The sequence below is a fragment of the Megalobrama amblycephala genome, linkage group LG17 (assembly GCF_018812025.1).
Source record: "Megalobrama amblycephala isolate DHTTF-2021 linkage group LG17, ASM1881202v1, whole genome shotgun sequence".
Classification (NCBI taxonomy): Eukaryota; Metazoa; Chordata; class Actinopteri; order Cypriniformes; family Xenocyprididae; genus Megalobrama; species Megalobrama amblycephala.
This window is the reverse complement of record NC_063060.1, coordinates 35,731,017-35,751,994: the sequence shown is the minus strand read 5'-3', so window position 1 is coordinate 35,751,994 and position 20,978 is coordinate 35,731,017. Positions and strand designations below refer to the sequence as shown.

The following is a 20,978-nucleotide window of genomic DNA, read 5'->3' as shown; positions in this document are numbered from 1 at the left end:
ATATATTTACAAAAGAATAAAGTATTGCAAAAGAAAATAAAGTTTTAAAAGGAGAAAAAAATGTTTTGCAAACAAAAATGAGGAATTGCAAAAGAAAATTAAAGTATTGAGAGAGAAAAAGAAGTTTTGCAAACAAAAATAAAGAATTGCAAAATAAAAACGAAGTACTGAAAAAATAAAGATATAGTTAATTGCAAAATTCAGTGACAGCTTTGATCAACTTTGATCCTATTTTATCTCTGCAACAGATTTTTTTGCAGCAATGATTTTGCGACATATTTGCGACAACCTTACTATAAAAGATGAATTAATTCAAATAACCTTAAGCATTTGTTCGCATAATCATATTTAAAGAAAAAGGTGCATCTCTCTGATAAATAAGCAAATATCTTACAGATTATGTGGGGATAATGTAACATTTGAAATTTGTTTCAGCATAAAAGGTACATGTAAAATTTCTTTAAAATGGTTTCTAAGGTAACTCATTTCAGGAAATGACATCAGCACACTTTTTTTCATACAGCACCCTAAGTTCATACAAAAGCAGTGTGAAACCTGAAAGACAGCTTTACACCAAACAAGGTATAATATTTTTTTCACCGGATGAATGATGTTTTTATACATTTATATTGTCCTCCTCTTAAAGATGCCAGGTAAGTGACATTTATAAAAAATAAAACAATAAAAAAAAATTAACTGATTTAAGTGTGATGAATTTGGTTTTGTCAAAGCAGCAGTTCTGGGAGTGAGTGTGGATCAAGGTCCAAAGGCTGTGGCTAAAGCAGTGGGCAAAACCGTGTATCTGCCCTGCAAAGCGACCGGTGTGGGCTCTTCAGATTATATCCACTGGTACCAAATAAAAGACGGCAAAGCCCCGTCAAGACTGCTCTATATCAGTAAAGATGGCGGTGTCACTCGTGATAGCAACAATCCCCAAGCAAGCGATTTCACAGTGGACAAAACAAAGCTTTATGATCTAAAACTGAGTGACAGTAAGAAGAGTCACAGTGCCGTTTACTTCTGCGCTTACTGGGAGTGGGTCTCAGGCAGCCACAGTGAGAACATTTACTCACATCCTGTACATGAACTACACTGGTAAATAATTGATGAATGACATATTTATATACTTTAATATTTATTTACCTGTCACTTTCTGTTTAAGTTCTCAATTTGAATTAAGCTGCATATGCACAGAATAACTGGATGAAGGTATTTGGATCTGTTCAGATCTGAACTTTATTGTCCTGCTGTTCATTATGAGGTTATTTGAACACACTGTATTATTGTGATTTTGGAATATGTCAGGTGTATCTCATATTTGTTATGCGTTGTGAAGATATAAATAAATTATTTGGCATTTACAGATTTGTAGTTTTCAGTTTGATTAAGTGCTCAAATATCACTTGTCCTTGTGTGTTGAAAATAAATTCAGGATATTCAGCAGAGTGCCAACTTTATGTGCTTTTCACATGTATTTTAAGTCATTTCTGAAGCTCACAGACATTCCACAAATATACTGGATTAATTGAACTCTAGTTTAATTGAACAAATGCATGAATATTGTAGGCTATAATATAAAATAGAGCTCTTACAATTTATTTTACAAATAAAAGCACAAAAAGAGTGACTCCTTTTTTCTGTCAGGTTTATCTCTGTGACCAATTTAGCAATCATCTATCACTGTTTAAACTGCAGTGTGAATTTTACAACCAATGTATTCCTAATTACATCACAGATTTAAACTATATTTTATCTTACTTAAAGCATCTTGCCAACACAGACAATCCGTGAAACATCTTCACCTGTTCAGCATCTGTTTAAATCCACAAAAGCCACTTTATACCGAGTGCCACTGAGGAAGAGCCGCTTACTGTGAGATCTGAAGAGCCCGATCACACGAAAATGCGTATCAATAGTACGAGTTTGTAATCTCGTAGAATATATACGCCAAAATGAGTTTTAGCGTGCTTATGGCACGCAGTTTTTCGCGTGCATATGATACGCACTTTATGGCGTATCATACGTACGAACCCCCCCACCCCCATCCTAACCAAGAGCGTATCATATGCACGCGAAAAATCCGCGTACCATAAGCACGCCAAAACTCATTTTGGCGTATACAGTACAGTCCAAAAGTTTGGAACCACTAAGATTTTTAATGTTTTTAAAAGAAGTTTCGTCTGCTCACCAAGGCTACATTTATTTAATTAAAAATACAGTAAAAAACAGTAATATTGTGAAATATTATTACAATTTAAAATAACTGTGTACTATTTATATATATTTGACAAAGTAATTTATTCCTGTGATGCAAAGCTGAATTTTCAGCATCGTTACTCCAGTCTTCAGTGTCACATGATCCTTCAGAAATCATTCTAATATGCTGATTTGCTGCTCAATAAACATTTATGATTATTTTCAATGTTGAAAACAGTTGTGTACTTTTTTTTTTTCAGGATTCCTTGATGAATAGAAAGTTCAAAAGAACAGCATTTATCTGAAATACAAAGCTTCTGTAGCATTATACACTACCGTTCAAAAGTTTGGGGTCAGTAAGAATTTTTATTTTTATTTTTTTGAAAAGAAATTAAAGAAATGAATACTTTTATTCAGCAAGGATGCATTAAATAAAGTTAAAGATGGCAGTAAAGACATTTATAATGTTACAAAAGATTAGATTTCAGATAAACACTGTTCTTTTGAACTTTCTATTCATCAAATAATCCTGAAAAAAAAAATATTGTACACAAATATTTTGTACAATTGTACACATTAAATGTTTCTTGAGCAGCAGATCAGCATATTAGAATGATTTCTGAAGGATCATGTGACACTGAAGACTGGAGTAATGATGCTGAAAATTCAGCTTTGCATCACAGGAATAAATTACTTTGTGAAATATATTCAAATAGAAAACAGTTATTTTAAATTGTAATAATATTTCACAATATTACTGTTTTTACTGTATTTTTAATTAAATAAATGTAGCCTTGGTGAGCAGACGAAACTTCTTTTAAAAACATTAAAAATCTTAGTGGTTCCAAACTTTTGGACTGTACTGTATATTCTACGAGATTACAAACTCGTACTATTGATACGCATTTTCGTGTGATCGTGTTGGATAGTGATGACGACGAGATAAAGAGGAAACCACAAGGACATCATCATATCTTCTGATTGGCAGATGCAGTTCATAATTCATCAAACTCCTGGATGACAGATGTAGACATGGCGATGTCTGGAATGAAAACATTTGTGTTCTTATTAATCTTAATAGGTGAGATTTAAGTATTCCGTTATAATTATTAACATTTCTCAGTCAAGATTATTTAGTGATTTTCTACTTTTAAAAATGAATTTACGTCAGTCAACTATCTCAAAACATTTTAAACAAAACACTATTTTTGTTGTAGGCGATATACCTACTTATGATACCAAAATTACAGATTATACTATCAGAAAACACTCGCTTCTATGCTGAGCTTCTGTTTTAGACCCTCTGAACTGTTGATGAAACGTTTTAAAAGCCACTGAAGAGAGTTTACACACTCAGCGCATTTTAATTGTTTCTCTTGGTTTTAGGTTGTTTAAATGGACAAAATATTCTTCAGCATTCTGGTCCTCCTGTAATTAAGCCAAAGGGTAGAACTGCTATACTCACATGCCAAGTGAGTTCATCGACGCTCAAGTCCAACGCTCTCCACTGGTACAGAGCTCAGCCAGGGGGAGCTTTCCAACGATTAATATATTTCGAAGCTGGATCGACAACAGCCAAAATCGATGGGGATAATAAGAAAAAATATGCAGGATCGGTGAGAAATGACCAAGTGTCACTGACTGTCTCATCACTGACGCTCCAAGATGCAGGAACATATTACTGCGCGCTCTGGACTGACAGCAACACAGTGCTAACTGTGAGAGGAAATCATTACAAAAACCTGCTTTCAGAATCAAAGCGGTTTATGTGGAACAACAGCAGCAGCGAGGAGGAGACATGCGGAATATTTTAATTGTGGCGTTACTTTTTGTTGCCAGTATGTCATTAAAAACTATTTTAAAACTTCAAAAAAGTGTCTGAGAAGAACCCTAAACACAATAGTGTACTAAACACAGAAACTGTTAACAGGCTGCAATAAAACTGTTTCTTCAACTTTAGGCTAGTCATCATCTTTATAGGCTATCCCATAGGTTAATCTTTAGCTATTAAAATAAAAAGCATTTTCTTTTTGTTAAATGAAGGTAACATTACTTGCAAACGTTTTATTGTGTCTTGATTCTTATGTAAAATGTCTTTTGTGAATATATATATATATAATTTACACTTGTCACAAACTCAGATCCCAATCTTAATTTATGGAAAAACATTTTACATTTACATTTAAAATAGCACTGGGGATTACAGTAATCTTAGTTAAACAATATAGGCTTATTTGACCATTTGTTGTGTGAAAATTATTTTTAAATAATTTTTTTTTTTTTATATCGATACATTCAAACTGTCCCACAGCTGTGACATCACTGCCTCCATTATCAAATGTTTTGCTTGTAATAAAAGTTTTATCAAAAATGAATGTCTTGACATGCAGATCTTCAACAGTGGATGGTGCTATTGAGCTGCAAAAGAGGACTAGCTTCTAATAAACTGCATTTTACTAAATTACTTCTGATAAATTAAAGAGAATCCCAATGCTATATCAAATACATCAGTCAAATGTATCAGCTTTTAAAATATATTTTATTCTGATTGCTGTACAACAACAAATCACATCACAACAGCGCTGACATTTATCATAGCTCCACCTCAGGAAATGATGTCACTGAACTATTTTCTGCAAAGATTTTGGCAAAATAATCTAAAGAAGTGTACAGGAAACTTTATGAGCCATACATCGCCTCACATAACCAAATGAACGATGCTCATAAACTTGTGCGCTGTTGTTCTCATAATGATCCATGGTAAGTACACTTTAAAAGGGGGTTAATAAGGTTAATAAAACATATTAATATGTTAATAAAACATAAATATGAAAACTTGTTTAAAAGAACTGATTTTCATTTTATTTCACTGCAGGTGTGGAAGGTGTGAGTTTAAATCAACCTCAAAAGGTTTTGATAAAGGTAAAGGGTAAAACTGTGTCCTTCAGATGTGAGGTCACCGACTTGAGCTCTAATAACTATGTTCACTGGTACCAAAAGAAAGTCGGAGGAACGTTTAAAAGAAAACTCTACATGACTGAGTCTGGGGTTGCTACAAGTGAAGCAAAAGAATTTGTCTCTGAAATAAATGAAAATTCATATGGCATAAAACTCAAAGAAATAAAGGAGGAACATGCTGGCACGTATTACTGTGCATGCTGGGAGAGCGGCCACAGTGAGAGAAAGCTTTGACATCCGTGACATAAACCATGAGAGACTGTTATTCCACCACAGGAACAATGACAAAATCTAACAGTTACAAACCACATTTATTACAGTATTGTATCGTCTGAGAACCACAAAATAGTGCGGTTTGGTGTAGCAAATATGTTTGCAGATAAAAACAACAGCAGAGAGTTAGGATGATGGTTATGAAATATAGTGAAAATGCCTCATGCCTTCTCAGTGCTACAATATTAAGAGATGCTGTACATCATCTAATTCAAAAGGTATTCATGAACAGCACACAATTCAATGCAGTATTTTCAACACAATAACACACGGGCCACTGATATCCCTACAAAAAATAAGTATACTTCAAGGTCATTTTATTAAGTATACCTAAGTAACGTATATATTATAAAAAGTTTTTTTTTAAGTATACTTTATGTAGTAAGTATACTAATATCAATGTACTAGTAGTATACTTGTACTTTATACACTCTTTAGTGTAATAAGTGTACTTTTAGTGTACTGTCTACTTTTATCTATACTTTAAGTGTAACAGTAGTAGGCTATATGTTAAGTACACAACTAGTTTACAACTATGTTTTTTGTGTGTACTGCAACTATACTTATTGGTATACTGATAGTTACTAGTTAAATACTTGTAGCACATTTTTAGATTATGGAAGTACACTTTGAAGTATATTATCAATGAACTACAATAGTAGTTTTGTACTGCAAGCATATTATGGAGTCAAATCAATGCCACATATATTTAAAAAAGAATAAAGTATTGCAAAAGAAAATAAAGTTTTAAAAGGAGAAAAAAATGTTTTGCAGACAAAAATGAAGAATTGCAAAAGAAAATTAAAGTATTGAGAGAGAAAAAAGAAGTTTTGCAAACAAAAATAAAGAATTGCAAAATAAAAACGAAGTACTGAAAAATAAAGATATAGTTAATTGCAAAATTCAGTGACAGCTTTGATCAACTTTGATCCTATTTTATCTCTGCAACAGATTTTTTTTTGCAACATATTTGCGACAACCTTACTATAAAAGATGAATTAATTCAAATAACCTTAAGCATTTGTTCACATAATCATATTTAAAGAAAAAGGTGCATCTCTCTGATAAATAAGCAAATATCTTACAGATTATGTGGGGATAATGTAACATTTGAAATTCATTTCAGCAGAAAAGGCACATGTCAAATTTCTTTAAAATGGTTTCTAAGGTAACTCCATTTCAGGAAATGACATCAGCACACTTTTTTTCATACAGCACCTCAAGTTCATACAAAAGCAGTGTGAAACCTGAAAGACAGCTTTACACCAAGACTTTTATTTTTTTCACCGGATGAATGATGTTTTTATACATTTATATTGTCCTCCTCTTAAAGATGCCAGGTAAGTGACATTTATAAAAAAATAAAGCAATAAAAAATTAACTGATTTAAATGTGATGAATTTGGTTTTGTCAAAGCAGCAGTTCTGGGAGTGAGTTTGGATCAAGGTCCAAAGGCTGTGGCTAAAGCAGAGGGCAAAACCGTGTATCTGCCCTGCAAAGTGACCGATGGCTCTTCAGATTATATCCACTGGTACCAAATAAAAGACGGCAAAGCCCCGTCAAGACTGCTCTATATCAGTAAAGATGGTGTTGTCACTCGTGATAGCAACAATCCCCAAGCAAGTGATTTCACAGTGGACAAAACAAAGCTTTATAATCTAAAACTGAGTGACAGTAAGAAGAGTCACAGTGCCGTTTACTTCTGCGCTTACTGGGACACCAGCAGCGGCCACAGTGAGAACATTTACTCACATCCTGTACATGAACTACACTGGTAAATCTAATTGATGAATGACATATACTTTAATATTTATTTACCTGTCACTTTCTGTTTAAGTTCTCAATTTGAATTAAGCTGCATATGCACAGAATAACTGAATGAAGGTATTTGGATCTGTTCAGATCTGAACTTTATTGTCCTGCTGTTCATTATGAGGTTATTTGTACACACTGTATTATTGTGATTTTGGAATATGTCAAGTGTATCTCATATTTGTTATGCGTTGTCAAGATATAAATAAAGTATTTGGCATTTACAGATTAGTAGTTTTTAGTTTGATGAAGAGCTCAAATATCACTTGTCCTTGTGTGGTGAAAATGAATTCAGTATATTCAGTAGTGTGCCAACTTTATGCTTTTCACATGTATTTTAAGTCATTTCTGAATCATTTCTGAAGCTCACAGACATTCCACAAATATATTGAACTCTAGTCTAATTGAACAAATGCATGAATATTGTAGGCTATATTATAAAACAGATCTTACAATTTATTTTACAAATAAAAGCCAAAAATAAAGAGCTTTTTTCTCTCTCAAGTTGATCTCAGTGACCAATTTAAAAATAGCCAATCACTTTTTAAACTACATTGTGAATTTTACAACCAATGTATTCTGAATTACATCACAGTTTTTTAAACTAAATGTTAGCCTACTCAGAGCATCTTGCCAACACAGACAATCCGTGAAACATCTTCACCTGTTCAGCATCAGTTTACATCCACACAAGCCACTTTATACCGAGTGCCACTGAGGAAGAGCCGCTTACTGTGAGATCTGCTCTGGAGAAGCTTTTAATAAACCAGGGTTAAATTACATGTTTAATGTTGCCTAACCCATGACTGGTTTAACTTGTGTGAAAAACCTTCTTGTGATAGTGATGACGACGAGATAAAGAGGAAACCACAAGGACATCATCATATCTTCTGATTGGCAGATGCAGTTCATAATTCATCAAACTCCTGGATGACAGACGTAGACATGGCGATGTCTGGAATGATCACATTTGTGTTCTTAGTAGTCTTCTTAATAGGTGAGATTTAAGTATTCCGTTATAATTATTAACATTTCTCAGTTAAGATTATCCAGTGATTTTGGATTTTTAAAAAGGAATTAGCCTATTAGGTTCGTGTCGCACAAGTGACTTGCAAACATCTTGAAAACATTTTAAACAAAACACTTTTTTGGTAGGAGCTATACGGCTTTGTACATTTGTTATAAAGTCATAAATAATGACAATATTGGCGTTTTATCGATGCAATGTCCAATACGGATTCGAACATGGTGACTCCTCCTCGGGCTGGAGCGACTGCAGTTCTGAGCTTCTGTTCTGACTGTAGCTCGTGTGATGAAACGTTTGAAAAGCAGATGAAGCTTACATTGGCTGTTTAAAGGTCTATGACAAAATATAAGTGCTTTAATTTAACTGTTTCTCTTATGGTTGTAGATTATTTAAATGGGCAAAATATTCCTACGCATCCTGAACGTGTGGTGTTTAAAGCAACGGGTAAAGCTGTTAGAATCAAATGCTTTGTGGATTCATCGACGCTCAAGTCCAACGCTCTCCACTGGTACAGAGCTCAGTCAGGGGGAGCTTTCCAACGATTAATGTATTTCGAAGCTGGACAGTCAAAAGCCACAATCGACAAGGATGTGTCCACTGGATATGGTGGATCGGTGAAAACTGAGATAGTCAATAACACACAGCAAGTGTCACTGACTATTTCAAGACTGGTGCTCCAAGATGCAGGAACATATTACTGCGCGCTCTGGACTGACAGCAACACAGTGCTAACTGTGAGAGGAAATCATTACAAAAACCTGCTTTCAGAATCAAAGCGGTTTATGTGGAACAACATTAGCAGCAAGGGGAATATTTTAACTATGGCGTTACTTTTTGTTGTAAATATTTCATAAAAAAAAAAAAAAAAACTTTAAATGTTCTTGTGCATCAACAGGCTACAATAAAACTGTTTCTTCAACTGTATGCTGTGGTCATCTTTAGTCTATAATAGGTTAATCTTTATTAAAATGAAAAGCTTTTTTTATATGAAGGTATACAAATTGCTCGCAAACCTTTTATCATGCCTTGTTTCTTAAAACGCCTTTTATGTATAGATTTTCTTTTTATTTTACAGTTGTCTCAAACCCAGATCTTCAATCTTAATATACATTTTACATTTAAACTAACTTTTTTAAATGTTAATCTAGAGCTTAAACAGTCACGGACTATTTAACCATTTGTGGAATTTATTTTTAAATACATTTTTAATATCAGTTTATTCAAATTACAACTGTACCACAGCTGTGACATCACTTCCTCATCAAACATTTTGCCCATAACAAAGTTCTCAAAAATGAATGTCTTGCATACAAACTCGACAAAAGTGTCAATGAAGAGCATGTTTGAAAAGAAATATGAGACACGGTGTGTGAAGAAAATCAATAAAAATGAAGATAAAGCAGTTGATTGAACAGAATGTTTTTATTCCAAACAAGAAGTTAAGTCTGTAAAAGGCTAATTCAATTAAGCAAGACAAATGGGTCACCCATTTTAGTCAAGTTTATTCAAATTATTATCATTAGATAGTATTCATTTGACTCTTTCAATATGAATATGAGCTAATTTTTTATGCCACATAAGTCATTGATGTTCAACACATTCTGATTTTTTCTTTCTTCAAGCTTTTATCAAATAATCTCCTGTATTTGTAGTGTTTGTTCACAGTTGTTTGTCTGACATGCAGATCTTCAACAGTGGATGGTGCTATTGAGCTGCAAAAGAGGATTTTTTCAGCTTTGAGGCTCTATGAAAGTTACTAAATTACTTCTTATAAATTGCATTTTACTAAATTACTTCTGATAAATTAAAGAGAATCCCGATGCTATATCAAATACATCAGTCAAATGTATCAGCTTTTAAAATATATTTTATTCTGATTGCTGTACAAGAACAAATCACATCACAACAGCGCTGACATTTATCATAGCTCCACCTCAGGAAATGATGTCACTGAACAATTTTCTGCAAAGATTTTGGCAAAATAATCTAAAGAAGTGTACAGGAAACTTTATGAGCCATACATCGCCTCACATAACCAAATGAACGATGCTCATAAACTTGTGCGCTGTTGTTCTCATAATGATCCATGGTAAGTACACTTTAAAAGGGGGTTAATAAGGTTAATAAAACATATTAATATGTTAATAAAACATAAATATGAAAACTTGTTTAAAAGAACTGATTTTCATTTTATTTCACTGCAGGTGTGGAAGGTGTGAGTTTAAATCAACCTCAAAAGGTTTTGATAAAGGTAAAGGGTAAAACTGTGTCCTTCAGATGTGAGGTCACCGGCTTGAGCTCTGGTAACTATGTTCACTGGTACCAAAAGAAAGTCGGTGGAACGTTTAAAAGAAAACTCTACATCAGTCATTCTGGGGTTGCTACAAGTGAAGCAAAAGAATATGCCTCTGAAAAAACTGGAAATTCATATGGCATAAAACTCAAAGAAATAAAGGAGGAACATGCTGGCACGTATTACTGTGCATGCTGGGAGAGCGGCCACAGTGAGAGAAAGCTTTGACATCCGTGACATAAACCATGAGAGACTGTTATTCCACCACAGGAACAATGACAAAATCTAACAGTTACAAACCACATTTATTACAGTATTGAATCGTCTGACAAACTCTCTGAGGAGAACAACAAAATAGTGCGGTTTGGTGTAGCAAATATGTTTGCAGATAAAAACAACAGCAGAGAGTTAGGATGATGGTTATGAAATATAGTGAAAATGCCTCATGCCTTCTCAGTGCTACAATATTAAGAGATGCTGTACATCATCTAATGCAAAAGGTATTCATGAACAGCACACAATTCAATGCAGTATTTTCACCACAATAACACACGGGCCACTGATATCCCTACAAAAAATAAGTATACTTCAAGGTCATTTTATTAAGTATACTTAAGTAACGTATATAATATAAAAAGTATATTTTTAAGTATACATTATGTAGTAAGTATACTAATATCAATGTACTATACTTGTACTTTATACACTTTTTAGTGTATAAAAATCTACTTTTATCTATACTTTAAGTGTAACAGTAGTATATATGTTAAGTACACAACTAGTTTACAACTACTTTTTTGTTTGTACTGCAACTACTTATTGGTATACTGATAGTTACTAGTTAAATACTTGTAGCACATTTTTAGTCTATGAAAGTACACTTTGAAGTATACTCTCAGTGAACTACAATAGTAGTTTTGTACTGCAAGCATATTATGGAGTCAAATCAATGCCATATATATTTACAAAAGAATAAAGTATTGCAAAAGAAAATAAAGTTTTAAAAGGAGAAAAAAAAATGTTTTGCAAACAAAAATGAAGAATTGCAAAAGAAAATTAAAGTACTGAGAGAGAAAAAAGAAGTTTTGCAAACAAAAATAAAGAATTGCAAAATAAAAACAAAGTGAAAATAATGATATAATTAATTGCAAAATTCAGTGACAGCTTTGATCAATTTTGATCCTATTTTATCTCTGCAACAGATTTTTTTTTTTTTTGCAGCAATGATTTTGTGACATATTTTACATGGTCACACCTACTAGTCAAGTGTGAGTTAATGGTTAAAACAATCGTACTAAACACATCTGAGTGTGTTGAACGTGACTCTGCGTTCGCTCGGTGGCTGGTATGAGAGACTTGTTGCACTTTGCATAATCTAGATCCATATTAGAACATCATATTAATAAAAACTGGATGACTTGTGTTGCTAAATTACATAAAATTCATTTTAAAATATATTGTATGATGGAGAAAGCATTTAAACATTGTTGGAAATGTTTGGGATAATGTAAGTACACAAGCCAAAAAATTATAACATTGTTCGTTTGGGTTTTGGATATTTTAATCCAAAAAACTTACATATTGTGCCTTTAATAGAAAAAAAAAAACTAAAGAAATTTTCAAATGGTTAATACTGGCTTGTACAAAACATCTGGATCATCAGTTTTATCAGTTCCACAGTTGTTTTTTATTCAGCTCTTGTTTTTCCACACAGTCATATGAACCTTACTATAAATTATGAATAAATTCAAATAACCTTAAGCATTTGTTCACATAATCATATTTAAAGAAAAAGGTGCATCTCTCTGATAAATAAGCAAATATCTCACAGATTATGTGGGGATAATGTAACATTTGAAATTTGTTTCAGCATAAAAAGCACATGTCAAATTTCTTTAAAAATGGTTTCTAAGGTAACTCCATTTCAGGAAATGACATCATCACCCTATTTTCATACAGCACCTCAAGTTCATACAAAAGCAGTGTGAAACCTGAAAGACAGCTTTACACCAAGCAAGGTATAATATTTTTTTCACCGGATGAATGATGTTTTTATACGTTTATATTGTCCTCCTCTTAAAGATGCCAGGTAAGTGACATTTATAAAAAAATAAAGCAATAAAAAAATTAACTGATTTAAATGTAATGAATTTGGTTTTGTCAAAGCAGCAGTTCTGGGAGTGAGTGTGGATCAAGGTCCAAAGGCTGTGGCTAAAGCAGTGGGCAAAACCGTGTATCTGCCCTGCAAAGCGACCGGTGTGGGCTCTTCAGATTATATCCACTGGTACCAAATAAAAGACGGCAAAGCCCCGTCAAGACTGCTCTATATCAGTAAAGATGGTGTTGTCACTCGTGATAGCAACAATCCCCAAGCAAGTGATTTCACAGTGGACAAAACAAAGCTTTATGATCTAAAACTGAGTGACATTAAGAAGAGTCACAGTGCCGTTTACTTCTGCGCTTACTGGGCAGGCAGCCACAGTGAGAACATTTACTCACATCCTGTACATGAACTACACTGGTAAATCTAATTGATGAATGACATATTTATATACACTTTAATATTTATTTACCTGTCACTTTCTGTTTAAGTTCTCAATTTGAATTAAGCTGCAAATGCACAGAATAACTGAATGAAGATATTTGGATCTGTTCAGATCTGAACTTTATTGTCCTGCTGTTCATTATGAGGTTATTTGTACACACTGTATTATTGTGATTTTGTGTTTCTCTTATGGTTTTAGAATGTTTAAATGGACAAAATATGCATACATATTAATGATCCCGACTGTTACGTAACAGTCGGTGTTATGTTGAGATCCGCATGTTTTCCAGAAGTCTTTTAAACAAATGAGATTTATATAAGAAGAAGGAAGCAATGGGGTTTGAAACTCAATGTATGTCTTTTCCATGTACTGAACTCTTGTTATTTAACTATGCCGAGGTAAATTCAAATTTTGATTCTAGGGCACCTTTAAACACCAACATCTAGTGCAAAAACACAAAAAAACACTTCACTTCAACATTTACTCTGCTCAATTATTGAGTTGTATTAACTTTCACTAATACTTAAGTGAAATTAACTTGTTTCATTTAATAAATTTGACTTATGTTTTACAGTACATTGCTGTTTTTTCATGATTTTACGGTAAACTACTGGCAACAGAGTTATTTAGACATTTACAGAAGTTCTTATTGAGAACTAACAGAGCTTCAGATGTTGTTTTGTTTGACATTACCATGATGGAGGTCAGTGCTCGCTTTAGTTGTGCTCTTGACACTTGACTTGTAACGTTAGTTTCTCTTTGGTTGTGTCAGTGGATAGACGAGGAACACAGAGGTAAGTGATGTAAACAGGTTTATTGAATGCAGATGAAACACAGGAGACAAAGCAGTCCAGGTAAGTGGGTTTGGATAAGGAAAGTCTTGGTTCAGCTTATCTGTGACTGATGCAGTCTTTGTGTCTTTTCCAGGTGATCCAGGAACCAACGAGCACGGAGAGCAGGGGATGAGGAGAACCTGGACTGCTGGTAGGAACAACTGGTGAGTAGATCACAGGTAAGACGGTCATGGAGCTTGAAATATGAGTAGACAAAGATGTGCTTATCCATAGACGAAACCCGACATTGAGTGAAGTGAGTGAGGACCTTATGAATGGTGCAGAAGATGAGTGGCAGCTGGTAGTGAACAGTGATTGGAAATGCAGGTGAGGAACCAGGGGGATGCTGGGAAGTGGAGTCCGGGGAAGGTGAGACAGACGGTGACGGTGACAGGTTGCTGTAAATGTGTGTGTTTTTTAAGACACATTTGTTATGGCATGAAGAAGCTAAGAGAAAATATAATAATGTGTTGTTGGTTATGTTTTGATTATGACATGATCGTTATGTAACGGTTAATTCACTGAACTTATCCAGTGTCTAATCCATTATCAGAAATGTTTTTTTTTTTGTTTTTTTATAAATTTACTTTTATATTACACTGTGATACTACAGCAAAGGATGAAGCAGTGCTGAGCAATCAGTTAAGAATTTTTAAACTCATCATTTACAAAAAAATGTTTGATCTGTTTGTGGAGCTGTTTAAGATCTTGAGAGATTTAATGTATTCTTTTATCTTCAGTTGATTTAATCTTTTTCTGTTCTTGTTGTTTCTCTTTCCTTCATTGATTCTGCTTCTTAACAGTAGGTGTTCATCAGTGCCTGAATTCACACGTGTTTTCATTCACTCTCTCAAGTGTACTATGTTAGTGAACTAATGTAGGGAATAGTGAATGAGGGTATAGGGTGTGATTTGGAACACAAGCCTCAGAGTGTTGAATTTGAGCACTGTTAATTCACGGTATATTGCTGTAGGCTACTTTCTCGAAAACGTCACATATTACTCAGAATGCATTGTTTTCTATGGTATATTACTGTTTTAATGGAAAACAGCATGTTACTGTCGAAATTTGGCCATTTTTTTTACAGTGTACAATAAAACTGTTTCTTCAACTGTAGGCTATAGTCATCTTTATAGCCTATCATAGGTTAATCTTTATTAAAATGAAAAGCATTTTCTTTCTGTTATAAGAAGATAATATTTATACATGACGTTTTACCATATCTTGACTCTAACTTTTCTAAAATGCCTTTTATGTATGGATTTTCATTTTGATTTACACTCATCACAAACTCAATCTTAATTTATGGAAAAACATTTTACATTACAATGATTTTAGTTAAACAATCATCATTTGACCATTTGTTGTGTGTAATTTATTTATAAATGCATTTTTTATTATGCAGTACATACATCTAATTACAACTGTATATTCCTTATTCACGTGTATACTGTATAAACCCAGTTTCCACCTCCACTATTTTAAGTCCCTGAAGTTCAACACATGAAGAGCAACAGGTGTGATTTTTTTCTTTCTTCAAGCTTTTATCAAATAATCTCCTATATTTGTAGTGTTTGTATACAGTTGTTTGTTTGACATGCAGATCTTCAACAGTGGATGGTGCTATTGAGCTGCAAAAGAGGATTTTTTTTTTTTTCAGCTTTAAGGCTTTATGAAAGTTAATTACTTCTAATAAATTGCATTTTAATAAATTACTTCTGATAAATTAAAGAGAATCTTGATGATATGTCAAATACATCAGTCAAATGTATCAGCTTTTGAAATAATTTTTTCTGATTGCTGTACAAGAACAAATCAACATCACAACAGCATTTATGTTTATCATAGCTCCACCTCAGGAAATGATGTCACTAAACAATTTTAAACATTTAAACATTGTTGGAAACGTTTGGGATAATGTAAGTACACAAGTCAACAAAATATATAACATTGTTCTTTTGGTTTTTGGATATTTTAATCCAAAAAAACTTACATATTGTGCCTTTAATAGAAAAAAAATCTAAAGAAATTTTCAAATGGTTAATACTGGCTTGTACAAAACATCTGGATCATCAGTTTTATCAGTTCCACAGTTGTTTTTTATTCAGCTCTTGTTTTTCCACACAGTCATATGAATCTTACTATAAAAGATTAATTAATTCAAATAACCTTAAGCATTTATTCGCATAATCATATTTAAAGAAAAACATTCATCTCTCTGATAAATAAGCAAATATCTTACAGATTATGTGGGGATAATGTAACATTTGAAATTTGTTTCAGCATAAAAGGCACATGTCAAATTTCTTTAAAATGGTTTCTAAGGTAACTCCATTTCAGGAAATGACATCATCACCCTATTTTCATACAGCACCCCAAGTTCATACAAAAGCAGTGTGAAACCTGAAAGACAGCTTTACACCAAGGTAGACTTTTCTTTTTTTTTCACCGGATGAATGATGTTTTTATACATTTATATTGTCCTCCTCTTAAAGATGCCAGGTAAGTGACATTTATAAAAAAATAAAGCAATTAAAAAAAATGAACTGATTTAAATGTGATGAATTTGGTTTTGTCAAAGCAGCAGTTCTGGGAGTGAGTGTGGATCAAGGCCCAAAGGCTGTGGCTAAAGCAGAGGGCAAAACTGTGAATCTGCCCTGCAAAGCGACCGGTGTGGGCTCTTCAGATTATATCCACTGGTACCAAATAAAAGACGGCAAAGCCCCGTCAAGACTGCTCTATATCAGTAAAGATGGTGTTGTCACTCGTGATAGCAACAATCCCCAAGCAAGTGATTTCACAGTGGACAAAACAAAGCTTTATAATCTAAAACTGAGTGACAGTAAGAAGAGTCACAGTGCCGTTTACTTCTGCGCCTACTGGGAGGGCAACACAGTGAGAACATTTACTCACATCCTGTACATGAACTACACTGGTAAATCTAATTAATGAATGACATATTTATATACTTTAATATTTATTTACTTGTCACTTTCTGTTTAAGTTCTCAATTTGAATTAAGCTGCAAATGCACAGAATGAGGTTATTTGTACACATTGTATTATTGTGATTTTGGAATATGTCAGGTGTATCTCATATTTGTTATGCTTTGTAAAGATATAAATAAAATATTTAGCATTTACAGATTTGTAGTTTTCAGTTTGATGAAGAGCTCAAATATCACTTGTCCTTGTGTGTTGAAAATAAATTCAGTATATTCAGCAGTGTGCCAACTTTATGTGCTTTTCACATGTATTTTAAGTCATTTCTGAATCATTTCTGAAGCTCACAGACATTCCACAAATATACTGGATTAATTGAACTCTAGTCTAATTGAACAAATGTATGAATATAGTAGGCTATAATATAAAATAGAGCTCTTACAATTTATTTTACAAATAAAAGCAAAAAAAGAGTAGCTCTTTTTCTCGTTTATCTCTGTGACCAAACTGCAATGTGAATTTTACAACCAATGTATTCCTAATTACCAACCCTGTATCCCATGAAATACGTTCTGAGGAAACTATTTTGCAAATCGCAATTACGTTACATGCCAACATATAAGCAGTGCTATTACGTTTTTCCTTAACCTAATATAAGCAGTGCTATTACGTTGGTCCTTAACCTAATAAAGCCAATTTATTGCAGTGCTATTACGTTTGTCCTGAACATAATACATCCAAAGCAGGTTTCTTTTCACACGTAGCAGCTAATGCTGTTCATTTTGTTTTAATTATTTACTCCCTTTTTTCTGATCGGGCTACAAAATATTATTTATGCCAGGGGGAGTCAAATGGCGGCACCCAGATAATTTTTATCTGGCCCTCCAACTGGTTTTTGATGTTTAAAACCGCTCGCAATCTGATATCAAAGTCCCCGCAAAGGTTTAGCGTTTTCAGCGGTGAGTTTAACGTTGCAAAGATTTTTCTGATCTCGCCAGAATAATGTGAAACTGCTACGTTTTGGTTGCTATGAACAATATTTTGAGTTAGTTTCTGCATAAAAATAAGGTTTGATTAAATTTTTAGCGAGAAATATATATTCTATTTTCATAATATTCACTCAGTGAATGTCAACCCGTTCTCACTCCTGACCGTTCTCACGCTGAAGAAGTCTCCTTCAGAACACATCGCGATATTTGGTATCAGTTCGCGTGTGCTGGATGTTGGTAAGTAGTCGTAAATACGCTGTTCTAATGTTTGATATAATGTCTTTTCTGTTTGCAGATATTAATCAGATTAACGTTAGCTCCCTCATGTTCAGTCACTGCATTATATCTGTCACCTCCGCTAAGGTTTTGCTTTTCATTGTTTTCTATATTAAATACTAAACTAGGGTGATTAAACACTGTCACGTGACGTGCAATATATTGCACAATATATATAACATATTCATATCAGGTTCAAAGTAGTACAAGTGTAGTTTCAAAATGGTATTTGTTGTAGAAGCACGGTAAAAAACAACACTTACCATGCTTTTTACCACAGTATTGGTAGTTTTAATGTGATTTTTGTTGTAAATACAGAGTAACCACAACACTTATCATGCTTTTAATGCCTAATAATGTTAAATCCAAAAACTGTAAGGTCAATAAGAACTTCTTTCCTATATATATTTATATATAAACCTATATATTATAAATAATGATATTTTCTTTTCTCTTGTTTTAGCTGAAAAGACAAAAAGGGCCTTTTGGAAATGGATGAAGGAGACAGAAAGCTGCAAAGGCAAATAATTGCAATGGTATGTATGTGTTGCTTTTAACCCTTTATCAAACATTTTATCAAGCATTTGTTAAATAGTCTCACAGTAAATTAAAATTAAAGTCAAATCCTGTACATATTTATCACCTTATTTGTAAATCAGTTGTGCCCCTTCTTGGACAGTTGGACGTCCCACACATAAAAGTTTATATTAATTCCATTGAATTCTTTAAAATGATTACAGATTGGGCCCAAAATGTTCCAATGATACATGATGTCTCTCCGCACCTCATAACTACCTCTGTTTGCAAGAGTGGAAATTATCATTTGACTTGTCACATGACATCAGATATTCAATTATTTTGTCATGATCATTTACACTGCTGATAATGTCCTGCTTGCATGTGAAACATGTTATTTATTTATTTTTATTTTTTATTTTTTAAAATATGAATATAGCTTGCTATACTTTTAATCATGGAAATGCCCACACATCAGTGAACTTATTACATAAATGCATTTAACATTTAATTGTGCAACACTCTTTACAGAAGGAAATCCTACGGTTATGTATGAACTCACAACATCATCATCAAGTGCTGTGCTGGGCACATTGGGTAACAAGTGTCCTCCAACGTATCCAATCTGTGACCACATTCTCCACATCTTCCCATGGGACACCGACATTCTTCAGGCCTTCGTTTCCATGTCTTCCCCTGCATTCTCCTGGTGGTGTCCACTTCATATCTGTCTTTGGGTGTTGTTGTTTGGTCATGCTAAGGGTGTGTCCGGGGAGGTGCACCCTTCACTCTGTCACAGTTTTTAAAAGTCTTCACGTGGACTCCTCCTTATGATCTCCTTGAAACGTGCAGAACCAATATTGAAAATAGTAATTTATCTTTTTCCATATTCTTGCCTTTATCAAAGAAGCACCAGTGCTCATCCGGAGTTTTGGTAAAAGTTCTAGTAATGCTGCGACTATAGTCAAATATGTATTTCTGCATGTGTGTATAGCAGGTGTTTGTCCGAACAATTGAAGTTAGTGAGAGTGTTCAGGAAAACCCTCTGAGAACAATCAATATTTATTTAATTCTGTTTGGTGCTGATATAGAGTATTACAGAAATGACACATTGACATTCTGGACATTATTCTGTGAGTTTGTTACCTCTTCATTTAGATGGACTTGAAAATGTCTTGCATTTTGTTTCATTAAACCTTTTATTACAGTGTCACTATAGTAAATGTCCACCTTAACTACATCTATGGTATCATTATATCAGTACCTGGATAATGTAAATGTAACATACCCATGAATGTATTTTATAGAAGCATTTTATTGCTGAAAATATTTAACATTTATAAAATGCATTAACTATTTGAATTTGCCTTTCATTTAGTTACAGTAAAAGTGAACAATAAACACAATATTGTATTGTATTAAAGTTGAGAATGTAAAATGTTATTTTTTTCCCCCTATTCTTTAAAGAAACATATTTTCACATGGAATTTTATCTCATCTCTTGGTTTGTAAAAATAATACTTCATCATATCGATTTGTGTAGTTATATTTCACTATAATAGATTGCCTCTGTAACTGGATATATTTTTTTCTCACAATTAACTGATTTTTATACTGTTGTGCAGTAGTTTGGGGACTACATTTGTCTTTGACACTAAATATTGGAATATGATTACAAAATCGAGTACATTCATTATGCTTTTATTTATATTTATTTTAATTCCAAGAGTTCAAATGGTGAAGAATGGTATAAATAAGTGATTAAATGTATACCTTTAATATACTACATATCTACTGTAAATGTTAGAAGCACTTTAGTAGATGCAATTATATCTCTTTCAAATATATTTATGCATCAGTTTAAAACACAAAGGAGTCTTTCGTTGTAAAATGTGATTTTTATTATATTTAATTAGATTAATTATATATTTAAGGAATCTTTCTCGTCAGCCGGAACCGAAGGAGATCTGTCGTCATTTACCATAAATGGACAAGTAAGCGTGACGCATCTGTTCAGCTGTGTTGTGATTGGCTGTGACTCTATCGCAGAACTCGCTGTGATTGGACTACCTTTCAACCCATATAAAACGGCGCTTTATCTTACAAAGTTTGTTTTAGTGTGAATATTACGTTACTCATACATTAAGTTAACTATAAAGTGTTTCCATGTTGTGAGAAATTACTCCTTTACCGAGATCCCAACCCTAACCCTAGCTTCTCAATGAACTACAGCGCCATGTTTCCCGTTCATTGATAGAATGACAGAGACATATGGGTAATGTAGTTTAAAACGTTTAGTAAAGAAATGATAAATGTT

At 33.3% G+C, this 20,978-nt stretch overlaps 4 gene segments (V, D, J or C); all 4 read left to right on the top strand.

Annotated features, from left to right (window-relative positions):
- Nucleotides 1-506: 506 nt before the first annotated feature.
- On the top strand, nt 507-1,564 carry LOC125250118. The segment is given in 2 exon segments: nt 507-653; nt 732-1,564. Coding segments are annotated over 2 exon segments (414 nt in total).
- Nucleotides 1,565-6,690: 5,126 nt separating this feature from the next.
- On the top strand, nt 6,691-7,495 carry LOC125250120. The segment is given in 2 exon segments: nt 6,691-6,767; nt 6,844-7,495. Coding segments are annotated over 2 exon segments (408 nt in total).
- Nucleotides 7,496-7,533: 38 nt separating this feature from the next.
- On the top strand, nt 7,534-9,176 carry LOC125250116. The segment is given in 2 exon segments: nt 7,534-8,236; nt 8,651-9,176. Coding segments are annotated over 2 exon segments (537 nt in total).
- Nucleotides 9,177-16,161: 6,985 nt separating this feature from the next.
- On the top strand, nt 16,162-18,681 carry LOC125250117. The segment is given in 2 exon segments: nt 16,162-16,440; nt 16,520-18,681. Coding segments are annotated over 2 exon segments (414 nt in total).
- Nucleotides 18,682-20,978: the final 2,297 nt, after the last annotated feature.